Below are 18,652 nucleotides of genomic sequence, written 5' to 3' on the forward strand. Positions count from 1 at the left end.
CATGTCTATTTGTATGTGCTACAAATACATTAACATATATAATATGGGGGCAAAGTTATATATGCAAACTTCTTAATGACAACCAACACCCTGAGGGAATGTGAGTCCCTGGCAGTGGGACCTAAAGACCACAGTGCCTAGGAACAAAGGAAAATGGAATAACCCAGTTCACAAAGGCAATATTTTACCATCCTACTTTGGTAGGTAGTGACAGGTTTTAAAAGTTTATGAATAGCCGTCTAAAGCATTATTGTTGGTATCTTTCTGTCTGGCGTAAAGAAGAATGAAGAAAATAAAAAGAAAGTCAAAGATTCAAACCTTCACAATGCATTGCTAGGACTACTTCCCCGTGAATGCATCAGCCTCGGCTGGCGACATGTTCCAGGAGCCAGAGAGCAAGGGCGTCTGGGGGAACTCCAGGGCCATGAAACCCCGAGAAGGAGACTCCCGCAACCTGTTTGGAGGTCCAGAAGATGCCATTTCCTCCATTAGGCCCAATAGGATGGCATCTAATATCTTTGGACCAACTGAAGAGCCTCAGAACATCCCCAAGAGGACAAATCCCCCAGGTGGAAAAGGAAGTGGCATATTTGATGAATTGACGCCCTTCCAGATCCAACAGCATCTGAACCCAGCTGGTGGAAAAATCAGGAACATTTTTGGGTCCCCCATTCTTTCCACATCACCCTCAGCACAGCCAAACAAGCCCAAGGACCATGTTTTGTTACGTGGAGGAGAAGACCTCAAACTAGACCTTCCAGCCATGGCAAGCAGCTGGCAAGACTGGGGGAGAAAAGGGATATGAGAGAAAGCCTAGCCTCATGGGGCTGAGGCCAGAAGAACAAGGTGGTGCTCGGTTACCACTGCCGACAGCTCTGGAAGGGATTCGAATGGTGGACCCTAGACAGAGTGTGGTATAAATGTGCAAATGTGGAACAAAAACTAAAAATCACAGAAGGGGGCAGATTATCTGGTCTGATTTAGTATCATGGAATCCCTAAGATTATGACCCTGGGCCACGCTCTAAACCTGGAACTGAATTCACCTCTGTGGCACAACATTCAACCAATCAAGAGACAGGCCTGTGGGGTGAACAATAACACTGGGGAGGGACTCAGTCCCTACAACAACCAGCCACACAAGATCAAAAGGGCAGCATTTGCTCAGGGAGAAAGCTCTGAAGGCAGGAAAAGAGAGAACAACAGGAGTTTGAATGACACAAGAATAACAGGGCAGAAGTGGGAAGAATGTTATTAGAATAGAAAGGTTGTAATAAATGTCTGTCATAAAAAAAAAGGTTGTTATGTGCTGTCAAGTCGCCTGCGACCCATAGCGACCCTATGTACAGCAGCTCTGAATTCTGCCCTAGCCTGAGCCAGTCTCTGTTATGTACACATACATATTTATATATAAATAAATAGGTATGAATGGTTAAATGAAAAACCAAGTTACACTGCAAACTTTCACTCAGATTATAATGTTGTTGCTAGGTGTCATCGAATTGACTACCACTTAGAATCTATGGCTATGACCTTATAAACAACTGATCAGAACCATATCCTCTCCTGCACGATCACCACTGATTTCTGACTTGTTTACACCCATTGTTGCAATTAAAAAAAAACCACAAAAACAAAAACCCACCTCAAAAACAGAAAGCCTCGGAAACACTTTGGGGCAATTCTATTCTGTTTTATAGGGTTGCTGTGAGTGAGGATCAAGGTGTTGGCAATGAGTTTAGCTTGGGTTTTAACCCACACATAGCCCTATCCAAGCTGAATGCTATTTGCTTATTTACTGGGTAGTACTGTGTGTGAGAAAACCAAGCAGGTGAGGAATGTAGTGAACCTTAGTGTTTTGATACTTGGCAGTCAGCTCTTTCTCTGACCCTGTGTGGTGTAAACTCAGACGGATGACTTCCTTTTGGTTTTAGAGAGTTCTTAGGATGTTCAAAGATCCATCTCATACCTCACCTTCCTTCAGCCAAAAATCAAAACTAAAAGCAAACTCACTGCCTTTGAGTCAATTTCAACTGAGAGTGACATTCTAGGACAGACTAGCACTGCTATAATACAGGTTTCCAAGGCCGTCAATCTTTATGGACAAAAACTTCCACATTATCCTCTCATGGAGCCATTGATGGGTGTGAACTGCAGACCTTTTAGTTAGTAGTCAAGTGCTTTTAACCACTTTACCTCCACCGTCCTCAATCCCATTAAATTCTGACTTGGTCACTGGCTTTAGGAATGAGGAGGAAAGACAGTAGTTAAGAATGCCTGGTGTGTAGGCCTAAGAAGATGACGGAAGCTATTTTGATGCTTGTGGAGAATATGGGGGGTCGGGGGTGGGGGGCGAGGAGTCGAAGAATCAGTGCGAATATTCCCATCTCATGACATCTAGGGGTGAATCCTCTTTCAGGACACCACAGAAAGTTTACACAGAATACAAGGAAGGAGAGGCCATACATCCAGTGCCGGGAAACAAGTGAACTAAGTAGTGGGCCTTACTGTATGGAATCATTGTGCCTGGGAAGGCTGTCCAATCTATCCTTTCTTCCTCCCACCCAGACCTAGAATTTGTGCCTCCCAACTTCCCTTTTCTGTATGAAAGCAGGAAGAACAAGGACCCACACTCATGTCCCCAAAGAATAGCAGGACACTCGCAGTGGAGGCAGACTGTATTTAAATGCAATTCACCTCTTTTAAGGTCTAGGAAAAGCCACTTGCGATCATTTGCTCGGGAACACGGTCTGTGTGGCTGAGGCAGTGGGTACCGGGGTCATGGCCTTGCTGAACGTTGGCTTTCTCCGGAGGTCTGTCTGCTGCCCGGAATGGCAACCGCTCCGATGGGCAAATAGAATGGTCATCTCTGGGCCCAAGAGGGCTGTTTCAGGCTGGGACCCCTTTGGGGTGGCTGGCTGTTCAGGCTTTCCATAGGTGGGATGGGAGGTGTAATGTTTGGTGGGAGGAGGGCTGTAATTCTGAAATCTCACAGTTTTAACTTGCTGAAAGAGAAAGAAAGAGCAAAGAGGCATGGTGAGCTGTGAGCCGTACATTACGTTCCTCTAATTCCTGGTTCATCCTGTTTCTCTCCTCTTGTTCTGACTTTAAATGTGTTTGTATGTTCATTCAACAAATAACTAAGTGCTTACGAAGAGTGATTCTTATGCATCCATCATACATTCTGTTAGGTACAGTGAATCCAAGAGTAAATAAAACAGTCCTGACAAACAATTGTAACAAAGGCTAGGATGGGGAATGTTCAAGGAGAATACGGAGTTTTAGTAGCTGCCAACTCAAGCTGAACTGTGGCAAAGTCAAGGAAAGCTTCCCAGAGGCAGAGCTCTTTAAACTGAGAGGATTATGAAAAAGGATTAGGAATTATCGAGGATAAATGGGGTAGGCAACCACCTGTGAAAAGGACCTGAGGAATGAGGACAGGATCCCTTCCAGATATCAATAGAAATTCACCTCTCCCTTCTCCTCCATGCCTACCATCAGGGCGTCTCTCAAGGCTGACATTTTCCTTGAGGCCTTCTCTAATGACTTAATTTAGAACTTTCCATAATGGCTTGATAAGTCCTCACAGCAGAGTCTGTAGACTGGGCACCTGCTGCCTGAATTTAGCCTGGAGAGACTTTGAGAGTTTTAGTTGTCAACTCAAAAAAATTGAGATTGAGAGATTACGTAAAATAAAATCAGGATTTCACATGTTTCTCTAAAAGAAATGAAAGTCTTGGTTATGCTCCAGTGAGGCACTCAGGGGCTAAATTTGAGGTGTATGCCCTTTTCATAGGAGATGCATGGTCTTCAGGTTTTCTCAAGCCACACCTCTTCCTTCTCTCTTCTACTCCTGGCCTGGAATACATTTGTGTGACACATATAAATTTTCCCCAAGTCCATGGAATTTAATAAAACTCTTTGCAGTATGCTAGGAATTATTCTCCCACCCCCCTGCCATGAAATTGGATTCAGTATCTTCAGAATCCAAGTTTCTCCACTGTCTTTCCCCCTTTCTATTGTGATGAGACATACATAACAAAATAGTTCCACTGACCGTCACTACATCTAGCATAACACTGACCATGCATTCAGAATTTGTAGACTGTATCTAATAGCACAGGGTCCCAGGCAGCTGAGACTTGACATATTCTAAATTGGGATGCTATAATTTAGAATAAGAACTTCTACCATTTATATTACTCAGCACTTTGCCCCCAAATGCCTTTTTCTACAAATGTGTAGCTTAGCACTAAGAACATGCATTTTTGTATCAGATCTGAATTCTACTCCCCTCTATCTTAGCCAGTGATGTGGGGTAATGTGCTTTAACACTGTAAACCTCCATTTCCTCACTAGAAAAAGACGACAAGAATAATCATATGTACTTCAGAGGTTGTTGTCAGGAGGAAATGGGATGAGACATATGAAGTACTCAGCGTGGTGCCTGCCAGGTCATTAGTATTCAGTAAATGCCTATCGAATACAAGGAAGCCACAACCTTTGGGAATTCTAGGAGACTGAGAGGTGGTGATGGTGATGGCTGGAGATGGTATTATAGAGTTAATGGTGGTGTTGGAGATGGTGGTGTGGGGGTGAGGTAGCGGCGGTGGTGACGGGAATGGTAGTGATGACAGTGGCGATGGTGATAGTACTGGTGTGGAGGTGGTGAGGTGGTTATGGTAGTGGTAATGACAGACATCTCTCTCTCTCTCTCAGGAAGTGACTCACAGCAGACTCTCCAGTGGGTTTTCAGAGACAGTAAATGGCATGGGAGGAGATTGTCCATTTTTCTCCTGTGAAGCTGCTGGTGGAGTCAAATGGTCAAAGAAGTCTCACCTTTGCATTAACGCAAGAAGGCCTATGGGCAACACCACCAGAGGTCCTGTGTCCAGCGAATGAAAAACTTAATATTGAGCATCACTTAATTTGTTAATTTTGTTAATGTCACTTATTCCCACTATTTCTTGGCTTCCAGAATATTTTTGAGAACAAAAATGTTTTCAGAAATTCATGTTTTCTGTTATTTGGCACCATGGAGTGGGAACTAACTCAGCTGATCCTCCCACGGGTTTTTAGAGGCAGTAAATTACACGGGAGGAGAGTGCCTATCCTTCTCCTGCCGAGCAGCTGGCAGATTCAAACGGCAGGGCTTTAACAGTGCAGCCTACTATAGTACCACTAGGGCACCAGGCCTCTCTCTGTCTTCCGAAGAGAAAAATTCCGCCTTGGAAGAAGTGAATGAATCTGACCTCTGCCACAAACTCAATCCCAGTTTTTACAGCCATTGTAACTCAGAGTGTGATGACCTTGATGAGTCACTTAAATCCTCTAGTGTCTGGTTGGCTTTTTAAAAGATAATGAATACTTTTGTGTCAAACTCCCTATAAGCACTTTGCACACCTCACCTCATCTCATTTAATCTCCACAGCAACTACGTCAATTCTATTAGGTAGTTACTGTCCTTATCCTCATTTTTAGAAAAAAAGAGTTTCAGAAGGATGAAGTGCCTTGGCCAAAGTCATCCAGTTAGCAAGCCACAGAGCTGAGGCTCACGCATTTCTAACTCCAAAGCCTCATTATTCCCAAACTACCTCTTAGTCTTAAGAGATGTACATATGTTGTTGTTGTTGTGTGCTGTTGAATCGGAACTGACCCGTAATTGAGCCTTGATGGGTTTTCAGAGGCAATTAATCAGACAGAAGGAGATTACCCATCCTTGTCCCACAGAATAGTTGGTGGATTCAACCATGTGCCTTTGAGATTGCAGTGCAGCTTCTTGCCACTAGGTCACACTGCAATCCCAAAGGCAAGTAGTTTGAATCCACCAGTTGCTCCATGGGAGAAAGATGGTCAGTTTCCTCCCACGTGATTTACAGCCTCTGAAAACCCATTGGAGGGTCAGCTGTGGGTCAGTTATGATGTGATAGTACTCAACAACAACAACAACAAAGTGTGTAATAGACTTTTGTATAAATATGTCATTTACTTATAAACTAATTTCATCAACACATCTCAGGAGAGTGTGAGTGGTGTAAGGATAGTGGTCTAGGCATCAGGAGACTCATGAGGCTGTCATTTTGGTTCCTTGCCTCTAAATCCTAAGATCTCAGGAGCCGGGACACCATCAAGCAAATGTTTTAAATACATAGCAGAGAGTCTAAGAAGTTAACATCCCCAATGTCATCCCATGCCTACCTTTTCAGTGCCATTTTTTGAGTTTTCTGGTTTCACCAGGATCGATGGTGGGGCAGACGCAGGGGGTCTGAGTGGAGGCTCACTCTTGATGGGGATGTCCTTGCCTTCCATGATGAGGGAGCTGGCAGCCGAGTGGGTCCTGATGTCATTGCCTCTGCTCATGTACATGAGTGCAGGCTCTCCTGTGGGAGCTGGCTTGGGTCCCATCTCCACCACCATCGAGGAAGGTGACGAGGGGGTCCCATGAGGCTGATAGAACTGGAACTCCTGTGGCCGCACAACCATGGTGGGGCTGCGTCTGAGAGAACCCACCACAAGGGTGGGGATTCCTGACTGAACAGGTCTCTGCAGGGATCCATCTGGGGGGAATTACGTGATGAGATCAGTAATGGGCCAGCTGACAGCAGGTTGGTCAGGGCTGGGTTAGCAGTGTGTCCTGATATCCCGGAATAGCTAAGTGCTTTCCCAATAAGACCGCATTCACATTCTCTCGGGGTCTTTCAGAGGTGACCTTATTCTTTTTTTAGTGCTGTTTGCTGATGCTGGCAGCACATAACTGGCTAGTTGAATGCTGGGGGTGTTGTGGGTGCCAGAAGGTAAATGACTTCCATTTGCTTACTCTCTCTATCTCTCACACATGCGCCCACACACACTTATGCCCTCCAGACCTTTAAGATGGAGAGTGAAAAAACCAGATGTGATGAAACAGCTTCCCAGTGAGAAAAGCATACAGAGGCATGCAAACTAACAAGGAAATAAGAGATAGAGTAAGCAGAAATCAAGAAAGATAATTGAGAAATATGACAGGAATAGAGGGGAAAAGGAGGGGTGTCAATGAGTAGAAAATTCTGGTCAGTTACTTGCAAATGAGAATTCTAACAACAGTTTTGTCAGGTGGTGGTGGAAATGCTTGGAGGGGGTGAGGGGAGTGGGTGGAGGGAAGAAAAGTGAGTTGAATTAAGAAACTCTGTGTGCTAGGCAAGTGGGACACCAGACAGAATTAATTTCAGAAGGGCTATTCCAGAACTCAGACTATGCTGACGAACTCTGCAGAGTCTCCTAGGGTCGGATCTGGCCTCTGAAAGGCTCCCAGGGAACCTTTAGGCAAGTAGGTCACGTTGCCACCTTGCACCTCAGGTCCTTCATGTGTAAACTGGAAATAATAACAGAATCTATACTTCATGATGCCTTTGAGCTGTGGTGTTGGAGAATAGTACTGAATATCCCATACACTGCCAAAAGCACAGACAGACAGGTCTTGGAGCAATTGCAAACAGAGTGCCACTTGGAGGCAAGGATGGTGAAAACTTTATCTCACATGTTCTGGGCATGTTGTTAGGAGGGGCTAGTAAAAGATAGGTTTAGAAGGTAGAGGGTCAGTGAAAGAGGGGAAGGCCCTCAACAAGATGGATTGGCACTGTGACTGCAGCAACAGGGTCAAGTGTGTCAGGGATGATGAGGATGGCATAGGAGAGGGCAAAGTTCAGATTTACTGCTCATAAGGTCGCTTTAATTGTAGTTGACTCAACAGCATATAACAAGTGTGTGAACACACTTCTCAGGGCCATGAGGATAACATTGTATGATGTGTGCAAAGTGTTAGGAGAGTGGCTGGAATAGAATAAATTCCCAGAGCTTGTTGGCTGTCATTATTGTGAGGTAAAGGATAAAACCAGTTGTCAATCCCGACTATGGCGATTCTGTGTCTATCAGAATGGCCCTGAGTTCCCTAGGATTTTCACTGACTGGTTGTTTTTTTTAAAAGAAATCCCTGTAGGTCATTCTTTTGAGGCACCTTTGGGTGTACTTGAACCCTCTGGCCTCTTGGGCAGAAGCTAAGTCCATTAATTGGGTAAAGGATAAAAACTCCAAAACCTCAAAACATATTGCTGTCAAGTCAGAATCGATGTTTAGATGGCTCTGCTTTGGGTGGTGGAAGCTGTCATTAGCATGGGAAGAGATTGCTGGTTTTTCTCTCCAGGAGCGCTGCTGGAGGATTTGAACCACCAGAGAGGTGCCACATTTGGTTAGCCATGCAACTCCTTACAGACTAGGCCACAGGATCTCCCTAAAAATGCTGCGCCTGATAGACTGTAAGCTGTTGTTTGTTTTTGTTATCTTAAAACCAACCATCCTGAGATGATCCTTCCTCAAAGTTATCCCTTGCTCTCAGTTCTCCGGAAAACAAGAAATCCTCTATCACTTGAAGGTGAGCTAGGGAGAGGATAGTCCTCTGCATTTTGGGTTGGAGGGAATCTTTCTGAGAAGCACTGTAGTCTCCTCTCCAGTGGAGTCTCCCAGCACATAGAAGGTATAGGGGATGTTCCAGCAGAGGCATTCATCCTTTGTGAAACGCCATGGGCATGTGTTTGCTTGACAATCATTTGTCTCTAGCACAGAGGGCCCAGGGCAGGCTGCGTTCAGCACCGTGACTCTTCATCAAGCTGGATGTGGACACGAGAAGCAGAGCACTCACTGAACACATTCGCTGTTCTCCGCTGCTGTGAGCAAGCCAGTCACCATTTATACAAGTCTGACCTTTCAGTTTAGACATTTATTTTTCCACTGACAGCCCTGTGAGGTGCACACAGTCAATTCTCCCGTCACTTCTCTTCGCTCTGGGAAGATTGATAGCTTGACCAGCCTCACCTTGGGAAAAGGGAGAACAGGAAAGCCACAGGGACCTGAAAAAGTCAAAGCCACCCTGGGTGGACAGGTCCAAAGGCTCCGACAGACGTGTGAAAAATTGGTTTTGTGCCACCTCTATTTGTCTTGTCACTTCCCAATTTCAAAGAGGTTTAATGCTTTCTTACAAGCACATACAATGCAAGCAGACAAAGCTCTTAGTCAATCAAGACTTATGCAAAGGTTGAGAAGTAGAGAATTAAAAAGAGTGGCACAGTTGCCAAAGAGATGAGATTCTTTGCATTCACAGGTAGTCTAGACAGTGTGAACAGCTCAATACTGAGTTCACATTTGTTCTCAATGGGTCAAAACAGATTTTCTGACATTATCAAGAGGACCATGGTAGTGAACACTAGGAGTCCCTATGTGGCTTAAATAGTTAAGCTTTTGACCATGAATCAAAAGGATGCTAGTTAGGATCCACTCAGAGGTGCCTTGGGAGATAGGCCTAGTGGTTTCCTTTGGAAAGGCCACACAACCTTTAAAAAAATTGTTATACTCTGCACACTTGGATTTGCCTGGAGTTAGAACTGACTTGATGGCAACAAACAACACTCACTCATTAATTGCTGTTGAGTTGGAATTGACTTAGAACTGGCTCCCGATGATTGGGCTTCTGATACTGTAAATTGCTCTGGAGGAGACTCCTTATCTCTCTCCCCAGGAGATGTGGGTGGATTAGAATAGCCAGAGAGACACCATCTTTGGGTTAGCAGTGTGACTCCCTGTGGACTATGCCACCAGAGGTCCCTAACTAGCAGCAACTGTTATAAAAACAGTTAATGATTCTAGAATGATAGCACTACGCCATCACCTTATTATGGAATACTTCATGAAATCAATACCCAAAAGATGTAGGTACTATTTCTATCTCCATTTCACAAACGAGAAAAACTGAAGATTGGAGGGGTTAGTGACGTGTCCAAGTCTTTTTTTTTTTTTTAATGGAGGGGAAAGTGAGGGGCATAGGCTGTGAGGAGGTGATGGTGAGTGGAATGACAGGACAAGGGTCATGAGGCTGGTGGTCAAAAAACTGTCATCATGTGACAGGAAGGCTGGGGAAGGGGCACAGCTAAGATATTTGTCCTCTTTTTCCCAGTAAAATGTCTTGTGGCATCTTGTTTCACATGCTCCTCTTTTGCTTTGCTTGCCGTATAGCATTCTCATATTTAACCAATTAATTTTTTTAAGATAACAAAAAGTTAAAAAAAAAAGGATTGCAGAGCCCAGCTTAAATCAGGGGACACAGAGTAAATCTTTTTTACTTTTCTTGGCTCTTTTTAGAGAAGTTTAAGAATATGGAGCTCAGATGTTTTATAGAATAGTAGGCTTCAAGCACTTTCTCCCTAACTCTCCAGAGTGAAATTATATGGAGAATTTCACTGTGTTGTTAGATTAAAAAGCATGGCTGTTAAACTGGATCTATATATATTGATAGATGCACAACGTAATTGCTATGTATGCACAAACACACACCCAGAGCACTGATCGTGCTAATGCAAAACCTATACTTGAACCAAGAGGCAGTGGTCAGAACAGAGCAAGGAAGCACTGCATGGTTCAAAATTGGGAAGGGCGTACGCTAGGGATGTGTCCTATCTCCATATCTTTTCAACCTGTATGCAGAACAGATTATCCGGGAGGCTGGGCTTTATGAGGAGAAATGTGGGGTCAGGACTGGTGGAAGATCTATCAACAATCTGCGTTATGCAGATGACACAACCCTGCTTGCTGAAACTGAGGAGGACCTGAAACACTTGCTGCAGAGGGTCTAGGACTGCAGTCTCCAGTATGGATTGAGGCTTAATGTCAGGAAGACAAAGATTCTCACCACTGGACCAATTGGCAGCATCAGGATGGATGGCGAAGAGATTGAGATTGTTCACAGCTTTAGTTTGCTTGGCTCCACAGTCAACAGTCTTGGCACCAGCAGCCAGGAAATTAAAAGGCGCATTGCCATGGGAAAGTCTGCTGTTAGGGACCTCTCCAAAGTACTGAAGAGCAATGATGTCTCTCTGGAGACTAAGGTGCATCTGATACAGGCCATGGTCTTTGTTATCACTTGTTATGCATCAGAGAGTTGGACAATGACTAAGGAGGATAGAAGGAGAATTGATGCCTTTGAGCTGTTGTGCTGGAGAAGAGTATTGAGGGTACCATGGACTGCTAGGAAAACAAACAGATTCATCCTGGAAAGGGTGAAACCGGGCAGCTCCCTGGAGGCAAGGTTTCTGAGTCTCTGTCTAACATACTTGGGACATGTCCTAAGGAGAAGGACATCATGCTTAGTAGGGTGGACGGACAGCACAGGAGGGGAAGGCCCTCTATGGGGTGGATTGATTCAGTGATTGGGGTAATCGGGATGGGTGTATCTGAGATAGTGCAATTGGCACAGGACAGAGCAGTTTAGGGCTGTTGTACATAGGGTCGCTATGAGTCGCAAGTGACTCGACAGCACATAACAACAACAAATGCACAAACAAAAGCAAGGAGCAGAACACTTCAGAAATTCTGCACATAACAATGGCACATAACAACAATAGCATACTCTATTGGTTGTTTTTTTATTTAAGCCTCTTGTTTAGAGTCAACAAGACCTTGAAGAGGGCCTTTGTATTTGAAAGTTGGTTGTTATTCTATTTTGGAGGAATATTCTTCTAAGTAGTACAGCACTTTTCTCAATATGCTGTACTGAGGCAACCTGGGGTTGCAGTGGTGCAGAATCTTGTGCCATTGGGGTGTCAAATGCCATAATGGTTGCACATGGTCGACAGTGTTTTGTGGACCTCCAGTTTAAGACAGCTTAAAGCAGGAGTGGCATCTACTTCCTAAACCACATGCCTCTGGAAACTCAATGAACGTTGAGAAATGATGATAGTTGTAGAAGGGCTTCAGGCCTTTCGTTCATAGGGTTGCAATGAGTTGTGCTCAACTTGATGGCAATCAATGGAAAAAGAAAATCAATGGAAAAGAAGTTGGGATGCAGAGTTCAGGATATGAGGGAGGCTTGCTTTTTGCATGCTTTCTAATATACATATATACGCCTATGTATGTGTTACCTAAATACAAAGATGGATTTACATGCATTGTCTCGACCTTTCTTCACCCCATCTTCCCCATCCTTTCCTTGTTTCCCTTTTGGCTCATCTGCAGGGTTTTCAGAAAACATAGTCTGAGAAGCACTGATCCAGAAAGTGCTTTGGTTGTTGTCTTGATAGAACCAGGATCCACCTTGGCTGTGTTGAGAGACATGATGACTCTCACGTCTGCTATCACTTCAGTTAGTCAACGTACATCAGATACACTTCAGTCAGTCAACATGCATCAGATATGCATTAAGTAACCAAAGGCAACAACCCTAAACTGGTCTAGCTTCATTCAGTAATTATAAAGCAACCTTGAAGAGGCGTCTTCTAAGACCAGAAATTTTGTAAGAAGAGCACTCTATTTCCCCAAGGTTGGGTCGCCCCATCACTTAGCTCTAGTCACATACCTCTCTTCCACCACTTACTCTTTCTCATGCTGTTCCGTCCTTTCCGAAGAGATCCTTGTCCTACAATCCCAGGGCTGGCTGTGCTCCTCACAGGGTTGACTATGGCTGTGGGCACAAAGACGGATCTGAAGGGACGGCTCTGCCGAGGATCACCTTCTGAGATGCTGCCTTGGGAGGACACAGAGGAGGTGGACAATGTCCATGTGGCGTAGAGACCAGGACTCCGAGACTCTGGAAAGCTAGTTGTCTTTCTAGTTGTTGAAATGTTTTCAAAGAGAAGGAAGAGAGGAAGAAAGTATTCAGTGAGGAGTCCCATTTGAAAAAAAAAAAACACACAAAACACCCAACAAAAACCCAAACTCAAAAAAACCGAAATTACAAGCTCACAATCATATAGCAAATATGGTTGCTCCTCACCCTTCCTTGACCCACGCGAGGTTAACTGACTAAACCTCACTTCCTACACCTTGACAGCTGTGTGGACGCACTGAGGGGAGGGAAAGCATGTCAATATGCCATTTTTAGGTTTTGTGCTTTTTGTTTAATTCCACCTCTGATAATGCTTCACCTCACATCCCTTCAATCCTTGAGTTTAGAGCACGGTATCTTGTATGTGTTCATCTTGCTTTGCAGCGACTTTTTATTATTCATTGAGTGTTTTTCCCATTAGATTCTAAACTTTTTGAAGGCAGAGATTTTTTTTTTACAATTTATGTTCTCTGATCTGCATCTATTAGATTTTTTATATATACTTTTTATTTAAATTATAAACAAAAGTTTACAGAAAAGTTAGATTTTAATTCATTGTTGTACATTTTTACCCCTTCTTCCTCCCTGCCCCCTTCCCCAATTCACTTAAAAAAATTCATTCATTGTTGTACAATTACCTCCCTTCCCCCCCTCCCTCTAGTCCTCTTTGCGATATACCTCTTATTCTGGGCTGTTGCTGTACGTCTAATGCCTAATCACATATTCCTTTTAAACAGTTCTTTCCTTCATCTGTTCTAGTGCAATGGTCATTATCTATCCACTCTTATCCTATTCTCCTCCCAACCCCTCAGGTCGAACCTGCTTTATAATAGTGGTGCTATGCAGTATTTGTCCTTTTGTGACTGAGGTATTTCACTCAGCATAATGTCCTACAGGGTCACCTGTGTTGTACAATGTTTTATTAATTCATTGTTTTTAGTGCTGCTAGTCCATTGTATGAACATACCATAGTTTTTTATACCTTTGTTTGTTGATAGGCGTGTATTAGTTTCTGTGCTCATCTCCAATGCCAGTCATTCTAGTTAACATATATTGAGTTTTTACTGTATGCCAGGTGTTGACCAAGTGTTTTGTTTGCATTATTTCACTGGTTCTTCACAACAATCTTTCTGAATTAGGCCCTATTAACATTACTATTTTATAAATTCCAGAAACCAGAGACTGTAGGTAGTTATTTGTTCAAGTGGCTGCTATAACCTGAGATTTGAATTCAAATCTAGATTGGCCTTCTGAAACATCCATTCTGAAACTTTTAACATTGAGCTACACCATCTCCTGATGGCTGGCCAGAGCACTCTTCTTCAGAGCCCATAGCCACCTTAAAATGAACACGCAGAAGTATCTGGTGGACCTTAATCACACCTCTACAAGATTCTAATTCTTTAGCCTTCAGCTCTGATTTTTAAGGAAGTATTAAGGTTTTATAATACAACAATCCCTTGTCCATTGTTTCTAGTTACGGAACAGCTTCCTGAACTCCATGGGGAATAGCTGTCATCTGACACGACTTTCCTGCCCTTTCATGAATTTCACCCCAGCATCACATCTCCCACCAACAGTCCATCCATCACCTTGTCACTCTCCTGATTAAATAACCTCTGCTAATTCCCTGGGAATTACTAGCTCAACCAAGTCTCCAGTCCAGAGATGGATGTCCTTGTAGCCTCCTCCCTGCCAATGCCTTCAGGATTTCTTTAGATAATTTGTCCTTATTTTGATTAAAAAAGTGATGAGTAGTTTAACAAATCTTGTAGGAATATAGATATGACATAATTTACTTGTGATCAGTGCTGTACAAGAAATACATGCAGACGAACACCCTAGGAACTGATGCTTGAGGTTGCTTTTGTTGTTAGGTGCCATTCAGTCAAATGCACCTCAAATGTTTGAGGCAAAAGGCCCTATATCCACAGTTGGTACTCAAGATATTTAGTTAGAGGGATAAAACTATCCATCAGTTAGAGTAGCATCATGTTTTGAAGATGAGAGTTGTGCGGTGGGGAGAAATCCCCAGATTGACTTTGTGAGTATAGTACAGCATCTGATTGCCTTTTGAACAAATGCCTCAAGATACTGGAAGCTGTGAAACAGATCAGCAACAAGGAAGACATGTCACAGAAGTATTTCCAGAAGCAGCAGCAATAGCAAGGATTGATTACAGTCAATTGAACCCAAGAAAGCCTTATTCCATTAGTCCTTTCTTTGAGTGACTATTCAGATTCATGTGCATTCTCTTTTTTTCTAAGCTTATCATTGGATCAAATTCCAGGAATTCCTGAATCCCAACTCAGATTCAAAACAGTCTATGTCCTTAAGCAGGGACCTCAGCACTTACTTCTACCACTTTCTTCTACCATCAGCGCACTCGCTAGGAGATACTGATGAATTCCTCTGACACTAAGACAGAAATTAAACTTATTTTTTTTCTAGATGAGACTAAAAGGCCTCCTGAGTTTAAGTGGAGGAGTTGTTGCTATGAATTTGCTCCATTGCACTTGATTTTGGGTGTACAGAACCCCCTTCGGCCTGGTTTTGAGCTTTTAACAACTTGCATGATATTCAACACAAGGATTATAAGCAATAGTTCTCCTGTGATCCCTCTGGTAGCATCCTCCTGGCAAAGAGAAGAGTTGAACCTTGACAATCTTGATGTAGTTCTACATTGAGAGTCAAAGGCAACATCTGTAACATCCTGGGTGAGCATATGTCAGTGAAGACCTTTAGCTTAAGAAAGAGAAACTATCTTGGCTAGTTGGCTATAGTTTGGATATACTGGCTATAATTTTCCAAAAGAAAGAAATCTATTGGGAAGGACAGACAGTGTAGAAAAAGGATCAGAAATGGTCCCAAATGAGACTCCAGAGAGCTAGGCAGAAACCGGCCAGCAGAAAGAATCTTATTGGATACTACTTCTTGTGTTCTTGCCACAAATGACCTTCAACCACATCCACACCTTTTTCACCCAGATTGGCCTTAAGTGTTCTTTTAGCTCTGGTGATAGCTTAAAGAGGAGGAAGAAGAGGATTTGATTTCTATAGTCTCTGAAATCAGAGGAAACCTCTGTCTATTACTAAGATTATACATGATTGAGGAACCTTGAGAGAGAATAGGTGCTATAAGGAAGTTGTTGGATAAACACATGACACATGTTTGTCCAATGTGTCAATGAATGTTTCTGGGATACAGAGAAAGATATCAAAGACTTAGTGATGCTCTACAATAATGGACAGGTTAGTGACACCATATACCATGGTAAGTCAGAGTATGGAATAGCACAGCAGTGTCTTGCCTCTTGATAATTCAAAGACTCACTTGCTCAATCTTAAATTTTAACCTTGGCAATGTGGCCAACTCTTCGCTATAGTTCATCCTCACATTTTGACTGTCTCAGCTCCCTAGAGAGAGATGAGCAAAGGTTCAGCTGCTCAGGGAGCACATTTCACACTCCAGCCCTGGCTTTTTATAACAGCCAAATGGCTGGATAGAAGCACAGACCCAATACTCTAGACAGATAACCAAGATTTTGAGGAAAATTAACAAACACACAATAAGGATCCATACACACACTATCAAAGAGTAGAAATCAAAGAGTAGAAAGGGGCCTTTCACATTTAGGCCAACCCACTCAATTCTAACTATATAACCAGCTAATAGCGATAGAAATCCAGCTGACAAAGGATAGCCTATTCCGCCCTGGGAAGAGGGAGAAACTAAACTTCCCACAGTGGAAATGATGCTTGAGAACAAGAGTGAGCTGCACCCTGTTAGATAAATTGGGTATATGTCACCCACGTCTAAGATTAGTGAGATGGGACTTTTTTTGCGTGAGACAAACCATCAAAGAAAGTAAACAAACACTGGAAAACTACTGAACTTCTGTCACCTAATAGCCCTCTGAAGCATATACGCTGACAAGGACTTATTCTTACTTAGAATGTTGGTTCCCTATAAGCAAAATCACCCTCTACTACTGTAGTTATGTGCCATCGAGTCACTTGCAAATCAACTGCTCTATCGTGATCCAGTTTTCTTTTCTTCAACACAACTATCCCCATTACCCCAGCCACGGAGTCAATCCATCTCATCCAGGGTCTTCCTTTCTTGCATTGTCCTTCCACCCTTCCGAGTCCTGGCAATGAAGTTTCATCTTACATACTTTGGGCATATCCAAAGTATGTGAGATGAAACTTCAAAATCCTTGCCTATAGAGAGCAAGTTGTTTCCACGCTCTCCAGAACAGACCTATTTCTTCTTTTGGCAGTCTTGTGGTATGTTCAAAACTCTTCTCCAGCTCCACAACTAAAAGACATTGATTCTTCTTCTATCATTCTTAGTAACTGTCCAGCTCTCTGATGCTTATGAGTAATTGTGAAGATCACGGCCTGTATCAGGTACATCTTAGTCTCTAGATTATCATCATTGCTCTTCAGTACTCTGGAGAGACTCCCGACATCAGATTTTTCCTAATGCAATTAATCTTTTGATTTCCTGGCTGCTGGTCCCAGGGGCGTTGATTGTAGAGCCAAACAAGATGAATTTGTTAACAATCTTAATCTCTTCTCCATCTATCATGATGCTACCAATTGGCCTAGTGGTGAGAACATTTATTGTTTTGATGCTGATCTTCAATCCATATTTTTTTTTGCTTTTCTATAATTATATTTTATTAATTTTCATAAACATTTACAGAGATTTTGGGCTTCCACTCATTCATTGTTGCACTATTCTCTCTACCCTCCTCCCAGTTTTTTCTTGTCCAAATGCCACAGTGCTTGTCAAAGCCAGTTCTGATTAATCTTCTTTGTCAGTGTATCCTTTGCCATTCCCTATCACTCCTCCCTGAGAGAGACTTCACCCTGAGTCATAAGGAAAAGGGGATGGCGTATTCTCTTAGCTACTTCCTGCTGAAAAGGGATGCTGTGGGTTTCAGGGTGAAGATCTTCTCTCACTATTCTAAAGGGCCCCTTTGGCAGTAGGAAACACATAGACTATTATGGAGATTGATTTTGGAATTCAGATGCACTCTTATTGATTGTGCTTGGCTGTACATGTACATATCCTTGAAGATGTATCATGGGGGTGTTGCACCCTAGAAGACACAAATTTGACTAACAAGTTATAAGTACATGAGTCCAAAAATTATGGAAAAGTAAAAGAAAAGATTCTTTCATTGTTTTACAAACCCTCCCCCAGGTCCCCTCCACCATGCAGCCCTCGCTCTAGTCTCCTGTGATGACAGAAATACCCAGTTACATCTCTCTTTTAAACGGTTCTCTCCCTCCTCTGTTTCAGTGCAGTATGCATTATTGAACCCATCTTACTCAGTCTCTCCCCAACCCCAAGGACAGTCCCATTGTACAACAGTGGCATCATGTAATATTTGTCCTTTTGTGACTGGGATATTTCACTCAGCATAATGTTCTCCAGAGTCAACCTTTTTGAATAATATTGCATGAGTTCCTTGTTTTTTAATGCAGCATAGTATTCCATTGTGCGAATATACCTCAGCTTCTCTAGCCATTCGTTTGTTGATGGGCACTTAGGTTGTTTCCAACTCCTTGCTATTGTGAACAAAGCTGCAATAAACATGGGTGTGCATATATCTGCTTGGATGTCAGCTATGGTCTCTTCAGGGTATATTCCCAGTAGTGGAATTGCTGGGTCAAATGGTATCTCTATTTGCAACTTTTTGAGAAAGTGCCATACTGCTTTCCACAGGGGTAGCACCATTTTACACTCCCACCAACAGTGAATCAGGGTTCCAGTTTCTCCACAACCTCGCCAGCATTTGTTGCTTGCTGTTCTGTTAAATTTTGCTATTTTGACTGGGGTGAAATGATATTGAAGGCTACAGTTCTTGACTTTCTGCAGCAAGTGCCTCAGGTCTTCCTCAGTTTAAGCAAGCAAGATTGTGTCATCTGCCTAATGCAGGCAGGTTGTTGATGAGTCTACATCCAATCCCGATGCCACTTTCCTCCTCATAAAGTCCAGCCTCCAGGATGATCTG

The 18,652-nt window shown here is 43.1% G+C and overlaps 1 protein-coding gene and 1 pseudogene across 1 annotated transcript in view; one reads left to right on the forward strand and one right to left on the reverse strand.

The window, feature by feature from the left end:
• Positions 1-376: 376 nt before the first annotated feature.
• LOC102847341 lies at positions 377-805 on the forward strand (annotated as a pseudogene).
• A 1,923-nt stretch (positions 806-2,728) lies between these two features.
• Positions 2,729-18,652, reverse strand: part of SH3RF2 (SH3 domain containing ring finger 2) — a 192,940-nt gene continuing 177,016 nt past the window's right edge. Inside the window, exons 6-8 of the mRNA XM_006891197.1 lie at positions 12,394-12,626; positions 6,198-6,556; positions 2,729-3,004 (exon numbers count right to left, since the gene is read on the reverse strand). Coding sequence (XP_006891259.1) covers positions 2,729-3,004; positions 6,198-6,556; positions 12,394-12,626 — 868 coding nt within the window. The remainder of the gene's footprint in view (positions 3,005-6,197; positions 6,557-12,393; positions 12,627-18,652) is intronic.

This window comes from Elephantulus edwardii, unplaced genomic scaffold (assembly GCF_000299155.1).
Source record: "Elephantulus edwardii isolate Elephantulus edwardi_28Jun2011 unplaced genomic scaffold, EleEdw1.0 scaffold00095, whole genome shotgun sequence".
Lineage (NCBI taxonomy): Eukaryota > Metazoa > Chordata > Mammalia > Macroscelidea > Macroscelididae > Elephantulus > Elephantulus edwardii.